Source organism: Carassius carassius, chromosome 46 (assembly GCF_963082965.1).
Source record: "Carassius carassius chromosome 46, fCarCar2.1, whole genome shotgun sequence".
Classification (NCBI taxonomy): domain Eukaryota; kingdom Metazoa; phylum Chordata; class Actinopteri; order Cypriniformes; family Cyprinidae; genus Carassius; species Carassius carassius.
The window spans coordinates 20,604,930-20,623,102 of NC_081800.1; the positions used below are offsets into that span (position 1 = coordinate 20,604,930).

The 18,173-nt window shown below is 38.2% G+C and overlaps 2 protein-coding genes across 3 annotated transcripts in view; one reads left to right on the forward strand and one right to left on the reverse strand.

Annotated features, from left to right (window-relative positions):
* Window positions 1–931: 931 nt before the first annotated feature.
* LOC132129727 (rac GTPase-activating protein 1-like) lies at window positions 932–9,932 on the reverse strand. The gene is made up of 17 exons (XM_059541429.1): window positions 9,805–9,932; window positions 9,151–9,241; window positions 8,864–9,066; window positions 8,631–8,773; window positions 7,599–7,668; window positions 7,351–7,404; window positions 7,189–7,266; window positions 6,772–6,889; window positions 6,171–6,322; window positions 4,656–4,820; window positions 4,403–4,498; window positions 4,122–4,320; window positions 3,497–3,602; window positions 2,777–2,909; window positions 2,504–2,633; window positions 2,256–2,367; window positions 932–2,173 (listed from the first exon to the last, which is right to left on the reverse strand). The coding sequence occupies exons 2-17, from the start codon at window positions 9,233–9,235 to the stop codon at window positions 2,098–2,100; spliced, it is 1,920 nt and encodes a 639-aa protein (XP_059397412.1). The 5' UTR covers window positions 9,236–9,241; window positions 9,805–9,932; the 3' UTR covers window positions 932–2,097.
* Window positions 9,933–10,606: 674 nt separating this feature from the next.
* Window positions 10,607–18,173, forward strand: part of LOC132129725 (inactive dipeptidyl peptidase 10-like) — a 42,851-nt gene continuing 35,284 nt past the window's right edge. Inside the window, exon 1 of one of the 2 annotated variants that reach the window (XM_059541426.1) lies at window positions 10,607–10,785. In XM_059541426.1, coding sequence (XP_059397409.1) covers window positions 10,747–10,785 — 39 coding nt within the window. In that variant the 5' untranslated portion in view covers window positions 10,607–10,746. The remainder of the gene's footprint in view (window positions 10,786–18,173) is intronic. The other variant, XM_059541427.1, reaches the window with a different exon arrangement.

Here is an 18,173-nt window from a genome sequence, read left to right on the forward strand (position 1 = left end):
GTTAAAGGAATAGTTCACCAAAAAATTTTAATTGACTTACCCTCAGGCCATCCTGAGATGTAGGTTTGTTTCTATTGAAAAGATTCAGAGAAATGTATCATTACATCACTTGCTCACCAATGGGTCCTCTGCAATGAATGGGTGCCGTCAGAATGAATATTCAAACAGCTGATAAAAACATCACAATAATCCACAACATGACTCCATTCCATCAATTAGTCTTTTGAAGTGAATAATTATATATTTTAACTCAAAATCAGATGCTTCTGGCTACAATCTATAATAAAACTTCCTCCTTGTTGTCCTTTCACATTAAAATCTAACTACATATTTGCTTATATTAACTTAGAACAGTGCTTGATCTTTACACATTTCATTTTTGATTCAGATAAAATGACAATGGAGAAAGCAATATTATGGATAGAGGGCTGATGTTTTAGCTGAAAGCAATGGTATAAAGTAAAAAAAAAGTCTTGAATTTGTTTAGTGCAAACAGCTTTTTGTTCTACAATGTTAATTGATGGACTGGAGTAGTGTGGATTACCTGTTAACTATTGTGGTGTTTTTATCAGCTGTTTAGACTCTAAATTCTGCTGGCACCCATTCACTGCAGAGGATCTATTGGTGAACAATACATTAAATCTCCACAAACTTCCACTTTTGAGTGAACTATTCCTATAGATGTCCTCATTCCTGGATCTAGTTTGTCTGTTCTAACATTTTCAATACACCTAGTTACTTTGCAGTTGTAACCCACAAGGACTATCTTCATGAAATCTATTAATACTTCTCTCTTTCCATTAATTCAACTACCCGGTCTTATATTCTGGCACACTTTGTGCCTCAGTGATTTTGTATTGCATTTGAGTCTCACCACTTCAGTCCAACTCTAAATCCCAATGCAATGCGTTAAAAGACAGACACAAAGGACTTGCAATAAATGAATGTATTTTACAAACAGCACAAGTCTTACAAAATATCACACCACCCAAATTGAAAAGCAACAGAGTTGATAAATCAACTCCAGTGTTCAACATAGTAAACAACTGGCTTTTTAAAACGATGAAAGCTTGACAGTTCAGTGCTGCACAACTACTGGTCCAGAAATGTGGCACCACTGAAAGGAAAATGACTAACTGTATACAATAAAGAGTGTTCAATCAGTATAATCTTTTATGAATTGGATTTGGTACACTAGATCCTTCAAAATCAGTCAATAATCCCAGAGGGCGCCATTTTTTGTTTCTACTTTAAATGCCATACAAAATTCAATAAATTAAGCCAAAACGGCATTAAAGACAAATGAATGCCATAGTGAAAATCTGAAAAAATTCTGGCCATGTTCATTTATGATCAAAAAACAACTATGATGCTGAAGGACAAAATGCCCAACCACAACCACACTGTGTTTTCTCATTACAAATTGCATATATTCTCAATTTTCTCACCATCCTGAACCCATCCATGCACAAATCTCAGAGGGTTCATAAACACAGTGTCTCTCAAACAACAAATTTATAATTTAAACATCATTCAGCAGCATCATCTGGACAAATTCTGTATTAAATCTACTGGCTGTGAAATCTAAGTTTGACCAGGTTTAAAACAGTTTACACTCTACATAGAAAAAACTACAGCTACAGCCTTGAACCCTCTAAATCAAAGAGATTGGGATTTTGCTTGTCGTTACATGTAAAACATACAATTACAATACACAATGTTACAGTTTCAGATTATACTACATACAAATCTTGCATACAGCATAACCTTTTTTGTTCTAGATACTTCATTCAAGTTCAGGTTTCTTGATAAAGAACTCCCAAACTGATGCAGATCCTGTTGATTGAGGATTCAGAGAATGGAACTGCTTATATCAGCCCATCGCTTTGGTTGTGAGAATGTTAACAGTACATAAAAACTTTTAAAAGCAACTAAAATACAAATGTTACTAGAAAACTTGACAGATAAAATGAGTAGCGTTAATATGGTTCAAATTGATGGACAAATCAGACATAAAATATACAAGTAGGATTATGTAATATATTGCAGCTGTTTCCCAAAGAAAAGAAAAACTCTTATCGTTGAGGAGCTTCAGGGCTACTTCAGGAGAGGAGAGGCGAAGAAGTGCCCCTGGCGAGGGACGCTGACAGCAGCTCTGCTCCTGCTAGAAAACCTGAAAACACGAGGGATGTTCATAATGGTTGGTTCACCTCTACTCAAAGAACGCTGGCAGAACTGATAGGATTCAAACATACTTTGGAGTGATTGCATTGAGAGTTGCATTCTTCATGCGCTGGGAGAGAGAGCTGGACGATGGGGTCTTGCTCATCTGCTGGTCAGGAGTCGTAAGTGGCCCAAACATACTCGCTACAGGGCCAAAAAAAAGGAGAAACAAATTGTAATACAAAGAGAAAAAAAATATACTAAATTGATCAAGATCAGGTGATGTTATATAATAAATGAAGATTTTTTTTTTTTAAGTGTTTGTCTGTGAAATTCATACTTTTCTGATCAGGAGTTGCATGGACATTGGTGTTCTCAATGATCATGTTATCATTGTGAGCCTGGTCATTGTTGCTGATCATAAACTGGCTCCAGTACTCCACAGGCAGAGCCAGGAGGCGCTCAACCACCTGAAAGAGAAAAAGGAAGAAGAAGAAGAAGAAGAAGAAGAAGAAGAAGAAAAAAAAGAGATATTGATGAAAAGCTGTGGCCCAAAACACACAAAACAAATTAAAAAGGCACACTTTTGCAGACCCCAAGTAAGATCACTTACTTTTGGCTGTCGTTTTGTATCCTGCAGGATGGTCATTGGTTCTGGGTCAGGAACAGCATGACCCACAATTGTGGGCCCAAATACACGAGCCAGATTGGTTACGTCCATTTTTGTATCTTTACTCTGGGCCACCCTGAAGATGATGGAACAATACAAAAAAATAAGTTTCATTATATGGAAATAATACGTAAAAACCTCCTCCCTAGACACGTTTTGGGTTTTAACATCCAAGAATGTTGCTCTAAATTAACTGAGGGTTACAAATTTGAGAAACACATATCATAATAAAAAGCATGCGTGATGGAAAGACTTTTTCTTTATCTAAACAGTTCCCTGTGTAATTTGGTATAATGGACCTAATACATCAACCCATACAATGACGTTAATTGATCAATAAAGTTCCATTTTACATAGCACTTTTAGCTTAGCATAGATCATTGAATCCGATTAGACCGTTAGCATATTGCTACAACTACACAAACTAGTTGGGAATTATTTTAATGCCTATTTTCAAAAAACAAATTGGAGTGTTTCTTTAAGGCACTGATGTTTTTCACAAACTGCTCAAGTTGCGTTAAACTTGGAATACTTTTTTAATGTCACAAATGTAAGTGTAATCTGGTAAAAGAAACAAATTTGGCTTTTAAAATTAATAACTATTAGCAAGTGGCACCAGCTATAAAGCAGACAGTAGAATAAGAGACTGTGTGTGCGGTTTACCTCTGCAAATGGATGATAAGGAAGGCCAGAGTGTCTCTGTTGGGCTGTGGAAGATCACTGATGTTCTGATACATCAAGGCGATGCTGTTGTCATCATCGGAGAGCTCTATGAGAAAAGACTGAATAGTTAATAATGAATGTACATATATTACTAAAGTTTCATTATAAATAACAAAAAAAACTGAAAAGCAAAAAATTGGCATTCATAATGTTACAAAAGACTACCATTTCAAATAAATGCTGTTCTTTTCAACTTTCAGTTCATAGAATCCCATGTCAATGCATCATGGTTTCCACATAAAAAAATAAAAATAATAATTAAGCAGCACTAATGTTTTAAACATTAATAATATTGTCTAGATTCACTGCAAATCAGCATATAAGAATGATCTCTGAAGGATCATGTGTCACTGAAGACAGGAGTAATGATTCTGAAAATTCTGCTTTGTCATCACAGAAAAAAAAATTACATTACATAAAATATATGAAATAATCATTTTTACTGTAATGTTGATCAAATAAACAACCGCGGTGAGGATAAGAGACGTCTTGCAAAAACCTCAAAATAAATTTTACAAACCCCAAACTTTTGAACAGTGGTGTACATTCATACATCGACACTAACCAGCAGCATCCATGAAGGCACGAGTGAGGCGGAAGGTCAGCAGGGGTTCTTTGAGTTTCCTCAGGAAGTCCTTGAGGAGGCCAGTGATGGCATGGATATCTTCCACCTTGCTGAGCAAAGGAACAGCCTTCCCACGCAGGAACTTCTCTTTCAGGTCCTTGACCACTCGATCCGAGCCAGATACCCGATACAGACCAGTCTATGAAAAGGAATATGCAGGTTTTCAGACCATTTTGGTCTTGTTTTTAATATTCAAGAATTCAGCCTCTTTATCGACTTACCTCATGTAGGCCTCTCTGCTCAATCTCATTAACACAGTGCACTACTAGCGAAGGAATCATTGGAGAGGAGGTGGACACATAGTTTGCTAGGATGCCCTATTGAAAAATCACACCAGAAGCAATCCGTGAATAAGGTGTGTATGATTAAAGAAATTAAGAGTCCAATCCAACCTCTTATTTAATGGCGTAATCAGTAAATACCCGAGGCAGAAACACTCAAGCTTGATGATAAAGCTTCATAAAGAGTTGTTACCTCCTCAAATTTCACTGGAGTCCCAGTCATGGTTGGAATGCAGGGCAGAGGGCAGCGCTCACGGCACTCGGGATGGGCCACCACACGGCAGTCCCTGCACTTCAGAGAGATCTTCCCAAATTTGATCCTCTTACCACATGGCACACAAGACTCTGGCTTGATCACCTAAGAAAATTCGTAAGGCCAAGGCTGATATGAGCTGTGAGGGCTACAAACACAGACCTGTGCACATAACTTCATTGATTTCAGACACAATATGGACTTCTACTTTGCTTTTTGATATGATAACTATGACAATATGATATGAAATATGATAACAGGTACAAAGTTGCAAACCATGGATCAGTATGAACAATGAATGTTACTTGTTATATCAGCACTCATCACTTAACCAAGGAATTCCCAAACATTTTTCATGAAATTCAGACTAAATGTTACAGATCTTATTGTGAACAGTTCTAAGCACCTTTTTTCTTTCTGTTTTTACCTTTATATCAGAATGTCATAACTGGACCTTTGGGTGTAAAAACAGACTTGTCTCTGTTGACGTATGCAACTCTTCTCCGATCATTTAGTCCAGTTAAATCAATCAAGCTTGCAATCATCTACCTCTGCTTTTGAGTGTAAATACCCACATCTCAAAATCTAATCAACAACCAGTGCACAGATGTCACCACCTTACATTTTCTTTTAAGTAGATAGATGTACATCACAATTTGGAAAAAAGATCTATCACTTCTTCCATTTCATTGTGATTTTAGATTTAAGAGATTTGTGACCCTGGACCACAAAAGTGTAAATTTTTCAAAATTGAGATTTATATATTAATTGAAAGCGGAATAAATAAGCTTTCCATTGATGTATGGTTTGTTAGGATCTGAAAATATTTGTCCGATACACAACTATTAGAAAATCTGGAATCTGAGGGTGTGGAAAAAAAAAAATTAAATTCTAAATACTGAGAAAATCACGTTTAAAGTTGTCCAAATGAAGTTCTTAGCAATGCATATTACTAATCAAAAATTAAGTTGATATATTTACAGTAGTAAATTTACAAAATATCTTCATGGAACATGATCTTTACTTGATATCCTAAAGATTTTTAGTATAAAAGAAAAATTTATAATTTTGACCTATATAATGTTTTTTTTTTGGCTATTGCTAAAACTATACCCCAGCGACTTAAGACTGCTTTTATAGTCCATGGTCACATTTAATCATTTAACAGTTCACTAATGTTGGTTAATGGTCACATGCAGGCAAACAAATATTTGGGAGTATACATAAAATACTACAATATCTTTAGTGTTTAAATGTCTTAATTCATTTTAAATTTCACATAATTATTAGATTTAATTATTAGATTTAACTGTATTTCCCATCATTTTATGCAATCAAATGGAACGGTGCAAAAACCAGGATGGATTAACACTCTGGTTGGGACTCAAGAGCAATGATACTGACGTGCATTGATTTGAGAGATGAAAAATATTTGTATGCAACACCGCATCATACCGTTTTAGAGACAAATTCATGCAGACGGACACCTCCGTTGCCTTGGGGAGTGCTGGGCCCTGCCTTGATCTCTCCATTGGGCTGACTGGGCTGCTTGAACACATCCATAGACTGAACAGAGTCGGTGTCAGCAGTGTCCCACTCCAAAGCAGCTGAAGAACAAAGCAGAGAGAAGCACTGCTCACTACTGCAGAATACTTAAACAGCAATGCAAAGGCTCAGGGTGTGAGAAATGATCAGGGAGAACATCCCATACCAAACAGCCCTCTCACAATAAAACTAAACAAAAACAAATATAAATATAAAGAGTACCATGCTGGAGACTCAACAAGGGATCAATATAAAACACCATAGAGTCCTCCCTACAAACTATGTATTAAATTATTTTAAACATTAATCTTTGACCCAGTTCGATAAAAACACACATTTATGATAGTAAAAACAACATATGACTCACTGCGGATCTTATTTATTTACAGTAGCCTGCACATTATTCTTCAGTCAATAAGAAAATCGCATAATCAATGACTCATGCAAATATTCTCTTGCTCTGAACAGTGCGCCCTCACAAACAACAATACATTTAGTGAAGTAAGCTTACCAGTTTTTCGGCGGCTCCGGGTCCAGTAAGGAACAGCCTCCACTGTGGTGACCGCTTCAATGGGTCCTCCATCAGCGGGTACAGTCACAGTGGTCTTAGCCACCAAAGACTCATTACCCTGACAAAACGTGACTTGAATTAATTGTCAATTTCCAACTTACTACACATTCAACTAAAATATGGTGGTATTAACTGGACATTAACAGTACACCGACGTTAAAAACAAACAGGGAATAGCTCCTTGGGTCTCACAATGTCAAAAGAAGACAAAACCTTCCAATATTCACACTCCTATGTGTTGTAGGGAAACATTTTAGTCATAATGACTAAAGCAAAGCCCTACAGTAAGCCTTTAAACTGACAAGTCTTTCCCTAATATTAAACAGTGAGTCTTGTGCTTTTGTAGCCCTCTCTTACCTTCTCAGAGGTGCGGCCGGTGGAACGGGACCTCTTGGCAGCGGCAGGGGGGCCATCTGTGTGGTTTCGGGAGGAGCGCTGCATTGACACAGATTAAATGATCAGACATCGATTGAAATTTGGAAGTAATTTGTTTAAATACAGATTTTTTGGGAAGCTTACTCTCTTTTGGCGTTTCTTGAGACGAACAGTCCTGATTGCAGAAGAGTCCCAGTCCTTTATTCAAAGAAAAGGTCATTTAAAAATAAATTACTTCAAAAACAAAACCCCGGTCAATAAAAGATGAGCCAGTCTAACAAAATTAAAACGTTAGATTTAATTTCTTTAAAACTTTTCACTTTCTTCCTGCCAGGTTTGAGACAGGATTATACATACGATTAATGTTTTTAATATTGAAGGAAATGGCATACCAAAGAATCATCAGTTTTATCATAACTGATGTCTGACAAGATAGAGGTTGATTCATCAATGGTGGTCAGTCTAAAAGAAATAGAGTGTGAAAAAAAAAATGAACAGCAGCAAGAAACAATTCAATCATAAAAAACAACTCTTTTGTCTTTATGGCATTCATGTAATTATCTCCTTATGAATAAGATACAGTCCATTAAAAAGGCTTTAAAATAATATATAATTCACAATCTTTATCATCTTTCACCAAAATGTAATAAATGTAACATTTGCCTCAAGGAAGTGCTGGAATGCCCATGGCAAAGGTTTAATGAAGCGTTAAATTAACAAATAAAAAATAAGATTAAAATAGATAATACTTGTTTAAAATACAAATATAAGAGTAAAATAAAATAATAATAAAAAAAGTTAATTGACTTTGTAATAGCACTAGTTTTTCACAGAATAAATTGGGTCTTTATAAAAGAAACTACACACATGTAAAATGGAACATTTTGTTTTGCACTGAGAAAAATTAACCAAACATGCAACATCTCACAGACACGATTTTATTTTCTAATCAAAATTCATATACAAAGAAAGATCCCTCCCTATATGTATATTGTTTTTTAGTTCTTCCTTAATATGTACACAACATATGTAATCTGTGAATATATGTATGGGCACATATAGGCATGTACATACGTGTAAATGTGAGCGTAGATGTGTATGTGCTTACATATGCAAGTATTTAGATATCTAATGTCTGACTTGCATTTGATGAAAGTGTAATGTTATTTGTGAAGTAAATAAAAAAATAAAATAAAATAAAAACTACATAGATGCCCGTTAAATTTTATGATGTGTTCCCCTCACAAAAGGATGTTCATATCTGGGTGTATTTTGGGTTCATATTTGGCATCTAAAAGACTGAAAAACACTGATCTAATGTTTTATGATTCCAATCAAATCCTGAATAATTTCTTAAAGAATAACCAGGTTTATAACCAGAAGTAAAATGAGTTGATAATGTGATTTCATGTTCTTTCTCTTACCGCCGGCTAGTGTTGAGGTTTGCAGGATTCTGTGCGCGGACATTCAGAAAGGCCAGAGCGGAGCGCTGCTCCTCATTTAACTGGATGCTGTTACTGGAACCTTCAGTCACCAACAGCTCCCGGATGAGCTGGATCTGACGGTCCTGCAGAGTACAAGAAAACATCTGGTTTTAGCCTAAAATTCAGAAACAAGGTCTACAGCACAAGCAACATGTAAAAAGAGGCCTACAAACCAGTTTCGTGCAGTCAGACTCAGCTTTCTGTCTCCGACGGATCTCCACATCTACTTGGTTGCGGGCATGTTTGAGCTTGACCTCCAGTGCTCCTCGCTCCGTCTCGGCCTTGGTGACCACCTCCTTGCATGCATTCAGCTCCTGCTCGAGTCTCAGCCATTTACGACGGCTGTGCTCAAAGTTCAAGGCCATTTGAATGAACTCTGACATGAGATAAAGAATGGCAGTGAATATTTAGTGCGTGCAAGCATTTTATTTCAAATTTTCAACCCACAACCAGTACTTACGGGGCTCAATGCTTTCATTGAGAACATCAGCTTGTGCCCGCAGGCTTTCAAAAATGCTGTGCAGATTAATCACAGCAGTCTCCATGTCCTCCTACATTGCAGAAAAATATTTCAAGTGTGTGCAGTGCACCATTTCATAAAACTAGCCAGGCAGATTTATTTTGCTTCTAGTAATTTCGTTCTGATACCCAACAACTTTATTTGAAGTTGGCATATGATTATTGTTAATATCTTGTAACAATACATGCCACTGTTTGGACACCTTGTGGCTTTTCAGTCATGCATAATATTTGGGGCGTGGCAAAATAATTAATATTAATATGAATCTGAATAAAATATATAAAATAATTATAATAATATTACTACTACCAAAAATCTAAGAGTAAAAGTGTATAATAAAGTGACGACATTAAATATTAGTAACTTATTTTCAAAAATCCCTTAAAAAAAGTGTAACTTACTAACTTACACTCTACAGTAATGCTATTAAAGTAGTAATAAACTCGTTTTTGCTGTGGTTATAAGGCTAAATTTGTTGATAACACAATACAAACAATAAAACACTTACGTTAGCCTGTATCTTAAAAACGACGCGTCTTTAGCAACAAACAAACATTGATTCATTACAGCAAGTCGTCAGATATTTTAACTTACGGATTTGTGTAGACGTCCAGCCTTGTGCGTGAAACAATGTAAATCAAAACTATAACTTAATTTTTTTCTCCAGCCACAACAGCACAGTACCGCTTTGTTCAAACTGGTTTACCGGGGTATATTGTTAACGTTAGCGTCTAGAGGAGTTGCGTTTCAAATTTACCCGCCAGCCAATCATCGCCGGCCGGGCGTGTTGACGTAAGTGCGTCGACGCAGTACGTACAGGCGGCGCGTCTACTTGCTTCAAAGCCTCCTTATTCTGTAGTCTTTGACAGGTTGTTGATAAATTGTGTCTTCCCTAGAATTTGGGGATGTTCATGATTGTTATAGTACACTCAACACTCAAAAAATATGTATATAATTGCGTACTAAATAGTACACAAATAATGCAAAACTGGACATAAAATAAATAAATTAAAAAAATAAAAATAAAAATAAAAAAAAGTTAAAATTCTGTATAAAGAGGTCCATGAAATCTATCTATCTATCTATCTATCTATCTATCTATCTATCTATCTATCTATCTATCTATCTATCTATCTATCTATCTATCTATCTATCTATCTATCTATCAAAGCTCACTGTTAATCAAGCATGTAGCATACAGTAAAGCCTTAGACAAATTAGAAAAAGCCTTTTTCAAAAAGGGTCTGTCTTGATTAATATCCCAGTTGGTCAATAGGCACTGACACTGTAACTGTGGGAGAGAGAGAGAGAGAGAGAGAGAGAGAGAGAGAGAGAGAGAGAGAGAGAGAGAGAGAGAGAGAGAGAGAGAGAGATGGCCAACTTTACACCATCCTATTAAAGGGATCCGCCAGTGGGGTGTGTAGATTAACTTGCAGCACCAACTCAAAACAAGGCTCTCTCAAGTGCTGGAAGAGGAGCAGTGAACTGCATCAGGAGCTGGATCTGCGCTGAATTGGAGTGCTGAGTACTGCAAATATGATTGCCACCACACAGCAGAACATGACAACGGAGCTGGTAAACGAAGCTAAACAGCATGTCTTATTTATTGCATGAGCAAAGACTGCATGCAGGCTTACGATAAAACGGATTTTACACATCTGTGTGAACTAGAGCCGCAGCAAAAGAGCGCGTGCACGTGCGAGAGAATTCAAATCCGTGCACGCGACCAGCATTCTACCTGTTTGTGATCTTTCTAATCTTGTTTAAAGCATGTATCCGTCAAAGTACATTTAAACACTTGTTTTTTTTCGGCTCAGGTGTTGCTAGCATTGATTCGCTTCGTTTTTCATTCATACTTTCACAGCTGTCCGTATCCCTTCATCTGCTTCGCTCCGTTACATCAGTTACTACTGCAGTGCTTTCAGTGACTGGTAAATTGAAGCAGGGCTTTTCCAAAGAGCTACTATCAGCCTGTCGTTTTCAACTTCTTAAAGGTTTTGACATCTGAACTCGATATTGGTTCAGTCGCACAACTGAACCAGACAGCTGACTTGAGCTGATGTGAATTCTAGTGTGAATTTGGCAAAAGCTCTGGACGTTTATTTCATGTTTTAAGGTTATAATAATCTGAAAGAAACCCTAATGAGATTTTTTTAATCCATCCTACACAAAAATCTGCAAAAGAGTCAGTGACATGACGGACATTGTCCGGATCTTTTATGATATTCAAAATATAGTTCATACAAAATGACTCGAATAACTATGATTATGATGTTTAAAAGTCATTTTAACATTATTTCCATCTATCTATCTATTTATCTATCTATCTATCTATCTATCTATCTATCTATCTATCTATCTATCTATCTGGCAAAATGTTAATTTTTATATATATTTTTACAAATATTTATTTAAAAATAAGAAGTGAATTATTTTATTTACTACTTTATTAAAATATTTTCTTGGAACATTTTTAACTTAGTCTGCCAAATCAGTGTTAGCAAACCCAAATGTAAGAAGCAATTGTATTGTCATGTGACTGAGAAGACTTAAGAGTGTTTTAAATTGTGGCATTGTTTTAATGCCACAATTAAGCAAAATTAAGTTCAAAATATTACTGTAATACAAATTTAATTCATTAATCAAGGTTATTGTTACAAATATTCCCATGATCCATATTTTTCAACACAGAAATTATCTTTTTATTGTGAATGTGCGAGACTTCAGGTTCATTAGCCTCTATGGGTAAATTACAGGAAGAATAACAAAGTGCAGTAAACGGTAAAACTATATCCACCACAAACCAGAGTATTCATGATTACAGTAATAAATAAAATAATATGAAAACAGACTTTGCAACATCAAGCAGCATAACAAATTGTTCATGAATGCACAATAAGGTTGATATAAACATAAGTTAAATAATATTGCATTATTTTTGCATTATAGTAATGACAATGGTGACTAATTGTTGTGAAAATAACAAAAAATATTAAAGGTCCTACAACAGGTTATATTTTCTTCATTTTCCTTTGAATTTGGGCTGAAATATAACTGTTCGCATGTTCCACCATATAAATATTATTTTCACATCCCTTTCAAATACAGATTATACTCTCGTCTGTACTCCTTTCCTACTCCCAGGAAACACAATCTCTAGAATACTATTGCTCCTGGTCAGTGTTTGCACAGTAATTCACGCTGCAATGATAAACATGATCACCTAGCGAACGGCGCTTATTTCTGTTTATGTAAGAGCCTATTCTAGAAGTTTGTTAGAGTGTAAGGGAGTGTGAAAGAGCAGCATTTCTCCTCTATGGTTGCAGATGACTCATATGATGCATCTTTAACTGAAACATAATCAAATCACCCCCTCTCTTTGTAGTTTCCAACTCATTTGCATATATTCTGCCTGGTGCCATGACCATTAAAAGGTTAGTTCACCTGAGAATGAAAATTTGTCCATCTTCTACTCAGACACAAACACAGGCTGTCTATAGATCACAGGACGTCTTGGAGATCACAGAGCAGGAAAAACGATATCCGGACAGAATCCCAGCAGGATGCTTGACACAGGTGAGTGGTCAGGTAATACACGCAGGTATAAACAAGCGCAGACTCCACCAGGCAGTAACCGCAAGCACAGAGAACACGACTTGGCACAGGAAAACCGGAGCAGTAAGTGGTCTGATACACGTACTAACAGTACAAGGATTAGTAGCAATTTAACTAATGCATCAGTAATGGACATGAGCGAACAAACAATAAACCAAGAAGAGGGGAAAAGCACATGAGATCTAAATAGCCAGAAAATCAGGGCAAAAGGGAAACAGGTGTGAAGAGAGCAGGAGAGTAAGCGCTGATTGAGAATGAGTTCAGCTGTGCGAGAGCGCACGTGTGTGTGTGTGTGTGAGAGAGAGAAAAACAGTCAGAGGAATAAAACTAGACTCCTGACAGTACCCCTTCCCTAACGGGCGCCCCCTGGCCCCCCCGAGAGGGACAGACGGGAGCGGAGGAAATCCTCGATCAGCGAGCGGTCCAGCACATCCCTTCCCGTTACCCAGCTTCTCTCCTCTGGGCCGTATCCCTCCCAATCGACAAGATACTGATAACCTCGTCCCTTGGGTTGCACATCCAGCAGTCTCTTAACCTTAAAGACAGGGGGGTTAGCAGCAATGGCGAAGGGGGCGGGAGGGAAAGGAGAAAGAGCAGAGCGGCGATGGAGTGCAGGTTTAATGCACGAGACATGGAAAACGGGATGGACACGTTTGAGAGAATGAGGTAACCTGAGCCGTACAGCCACCGGACTGATAACCTTAGTGATGACATAAGGTCCAATGAAACGGGGAGCCAGTTTACGAGCGGGTGCCTGGAGGGGTAGATTACGTGTGGAAAGCCAAACTCTTTGCCCACAGACATACCTGGGAGCTTTGGACCGACGACGGTTGGCGACACGACAAGTGCGTTCCCTGGCCCGGCACAGAGCTGACCTCACCCTCCTCCAAGTGCAACGACAGCGCTGTATAAATGCCTGGACCGAGGGGACGGCAACCTCTGGTTCCTGAGAGGGAAACAGAGGTGGCTGGTAACCCAGACAACAAGAAAATGGGGACAGGCCAGTGGACGATGATGGCAGAGAATTATGAGCGTACTCGGCCCATGTCAATTGTTCAGACCAGGAGGCGGGGTTACGAGCCGCCAAACAATGGAGCATCCGACCGAGGTCCTGATTAGCACGCTCAGCCTGCCCATTACTCTGTGGGTGAAACTCTGAAGACAGACTGGCAGTAGCACCAATCTGTCTGCCGAATTCCCTCCAAAAGTTAGAGACAAACTGGGGTCCCCTGTCTGAAACAACATCACAAGGGAGCCCATGAATTCTAAAAACGTGGTCCACAACCGCCCGTGCAGTCTCTTTAGCCGATGGAAGCTTAGGGAGTGGAGCGAAGTGAACCGCCTTAGAAAACCGATCAACAACCGTGAGGGGATCACCGTATTGCCGCTGGAGGGGGGAAGCCCCGTGACGAAGTCCAGGGCAATATGGGACCAAGGCCTTGAGGGAATAGAGAGAGGGCGAAGCAGACCATCGGGATGCGAATTACTGGACTTCTGCTGGGCACAGACAGAACATGATACAACAAATCGGCGTACCTCGCGTTCCATAGATGAATGACCCCAACGCAGAACAGCCGGACAAGCAGACTTCGTGACAAATAGCTTCAGGGTGAGGAAGAGCTTTTCGCACCAGCTGTTCCACCCCCCAGGTGACGGACCCAACCACACATCCCTCTGGCAGGACAGTCTCAGTGGCGGAGCGACCCTCAGAGCTCAGGCTTAATGTTCTTTGAACCGGGATGGTAAGAGATAGTGAAATTGAAACGGCCGAAAAAAAGAGCCCAGCAAGCTTGTCTGGAGTTAAGCCTCTTGGCAGAGCGGAGATTACTCTAGATTACGATGGTCGGTCCAGACAATAAACGGGCTGGAAGCTCCCTCTAACCAATGGCGCCACTCCTCCAGGGCCAGTCGAATGGCTAGAAGTTCCCAGTTACCCATATCATAGTTATGCTCGGCAGGTGAAAGTTGATGCGAGTAAAATGCTCAAGGGTGCACCTTCTGATCAAGGGCGAAGCGATGTGAGAGCACCGCTCCCACCTCGACATCAGAAGCATCCACCTCGATGATAAACTGATTCTTAGGATCAGGCGAAATCAGAATGGGAGCGGAAGTGAACAATCGCTTAAGACGCTCAAATGCACCTTGAGCAGCCTCGGACCAGGTAAAACGAGACTTTACGGACATGAGTGCAGTCAAAGGGGCAGCAACCTGACTGAAATTTCTAATAAACCGGCGATAAAAGTTTGCAAACCACAAAAAAAGTTGAAGCGCCGAGCGGGAATCGGGAACAGGCCAGTCAGTGACCGCCTGAACCTTGGAGGGGTCCATGCTTATGGCCACCGCAGACACGATCGAACCGAGGAAAGTAACATAGAATTAACATAGAAGCGATTCTCTAATAAGCGCTGTAATACGTGACGCACATGCTGGGTGTGTACCTGGAGAGATGGAGAGAAAATAAGGATATCATCCAGGTACACAAAGACAAAAATGTTGAGCATGTCTCTTAATACATCATTTACGACAGCTTGAAAAACGGCTGGGGCGTTTACCAGCCCGAACGGTAGAAACCGATACTCAAAGTGCCCCAAGGGAGTATTAAATGCCATCTTCTGCTCATCCCCCTCCTTGATGCGCACTAAATGGTACGCGTTGCGGAGATCTAACTTTGTGAAAATCTTTGCCTCCTGCAGGATCTCGAAGGCCGATGACATCAGTGGTAAAGGGTACCTGTTCTTAAACATCATCTTACCTGTTCTTCAACATCTCCTTCTTGAAAGTCCTAAATTGATCGCAGCAATCAGCTCCCGCCTCCCAGACAGCTGTTCCCCATTCCCGGTCTCGGTTAGTGAGAAGGGAAATCACATACGCAACCCTGGCTCGGTCGGAAGCATAGGTGACAGGTTGGAAAGAAAATATCACCTCACACTGGGTAAGAAAAGCACGGCACTCAGTAGGCTCACCAGAGTAGCAGGGGGGATTATTGATACAAGGCTTGGAGGTATGTAGCGACCCAGAAGAAGAGGACTGGTCCTGGCACAGGTGATGTAGTAGGCCAGTAAGAATCAGACACCTGGGCAACGAGAGAATCCACGGCATGCTTGGCGACAGCTAATTCTTCGGAATGTCTTCCCAGCAATGCTCCCTGTAGTTCAACAGCTGAGCGGATGGTCGTCTCGTTCGCCTGGTCGGTCATGGTTGGTTTATTCTGTCACATTTCGAAATAGACCCAAAAGCGAAAGCTGGTTAACTGTTTATTGAACGAAAAGAGTAAATGCAACACAGGCTGTCTGTAGATCACAGGACATCTTGGAGATCACAGAGCAGGAAAAACGTTATCTGGACAGAAACCCAGCAGGATGCTCGACACAGGTGAGCGGTCAGGTAATACACGCAGGTATAGACAAGCGCAGACTCCAACAGGCAGTAACCGCAGCACAGAGAACCCAACTTGGCACAGGAAAACCAGAGCAGTAAGTCGTCTGATACACGTACTAACAGTACAAGGATTAGTAGCAATTTAACTAATGCAATGAGAGTAAGTGAGAAAAAAGTGTTTAAAATATTACGTTTGAAATCTGGATATTTCGAGGGTGAGTAGAAGATGGACAAATTTTCATTCTCAGGTGAACTAACCCATTAAAAGCAACCTGCGTGCAGAGTGATTGAAGTTAATAGCCACAGAACTGCTGACATGTCAGCAATGTCAGCATGACAAAATGTTATTTTTGCATTTGTGTTAGAGAATAAAAAAATAAAAGAAAAACAGTTAAGTAGGTGCAACGTTATGACTGTCAATACTCTGATGCCAAATGCAAGATAAAAAGATATCATAGAAAAATGCAATGTGCAAATTCTATTTATCTAGTAACCGTCTTTATATTTTATTAGCATGGTTCTATGGAGTCAGTGGGACTGAATGCAGCTCTGTTTCCAACAGATAAGAAACACCCAGAGTAATTAGTTTCTTTTGCATTGTATTTCCCCCTTCACATCTGAAAACTACTTTTCTGCACCATTCCTGAAAATAGTTTTTTACATAACTACTGCACTGATAAAATTCATTGTGCAATTAGTGTGCAGATATTATTCAACACTACACACTATATTCATTAAAAGATACATTTTCAATATATTGTTTTTTGCTTTCCTTAGTGTTTTTACTTAATGATGTTCTTAGCAACAGATAATTTATTTCACGAGTGAAAGTGATTGTGGTGCGATTACCTTGAAGAAGTGAATAATATTCGGGCTAGACACTGAACTTCGCATGATTTGAAATACAACCATTTTATTAAGTCGGAGATATGCTTTCAAACACATTTACAAAACTTCCATTTGTTTTATTATGTGTAAAAAAAATTTTATGAGGATAAAATGACTTTGAGTGAGTGATGGTTTATCATCTAAATGTTGAGAGACAGGAAATTATTCTATACACACTATGGATTAAATTACATTTAAAATATTAATGTTGTTTTAGTAATTAAACTATTGTGTTTTGTCAGAGACCGAAATATTGATAATGTGTGTGCAGTTCAGATTTGTAATCACACAGGATATAATATTATAATGCATTAAAATTAAATAATATAATATGTAAAATTATATAAAAAAGTTTAAAAAAAGTTTAAAATAATACAATATATATATTTGAATGTTTTTCATATATTTTAATATATTTTATTATATATATATATATATATATATATATATATATATATATATATATATATATATATATATATATATATATATATAATAGATAAAATAAATATAAACAAAATATCTAAATAAATAAAACAATTAAAAAAATTATATACAATAATGTATGAAATATTGAAATATAGATGACATTTCATACGATATAATTTAGCATGTAAAATACCTTAATATCATATGATATCATCATATATCCTTTAGTATAATGTGAAGCATGTTGTTAAAAAGCACACACTTTGGCAATCACATAGTATGTCCTGGCAACCTCTCTTTTGCATGAGGTCCAAAAAATATGCTAAAATCAAATAATATTAAAATTTTATCTGGAGCAAAATCTATTGATCCATTTGGAAAGTGTTATCCATCAGAGATTAATGTAAGGAAATTATTTTTTACTGTATCTGTTCCTCTCAGATTATTGACAGCTAGAAGGTCTCCTGAGACACCTGCTTGAAATGTTAACATGAAAGAGGACATGCGGGAAGCTCGTTAATTATGTAACTATATTTTGTGTCATCTATATGAACTGCATAATAACCTTTCCAGCCTTTCCTTTGTTTTGGCTCTATTCATGAGGAGCTGTTTCACAGCAAACGTTCACTATTCAGGAGGTGTTGGATCAAACA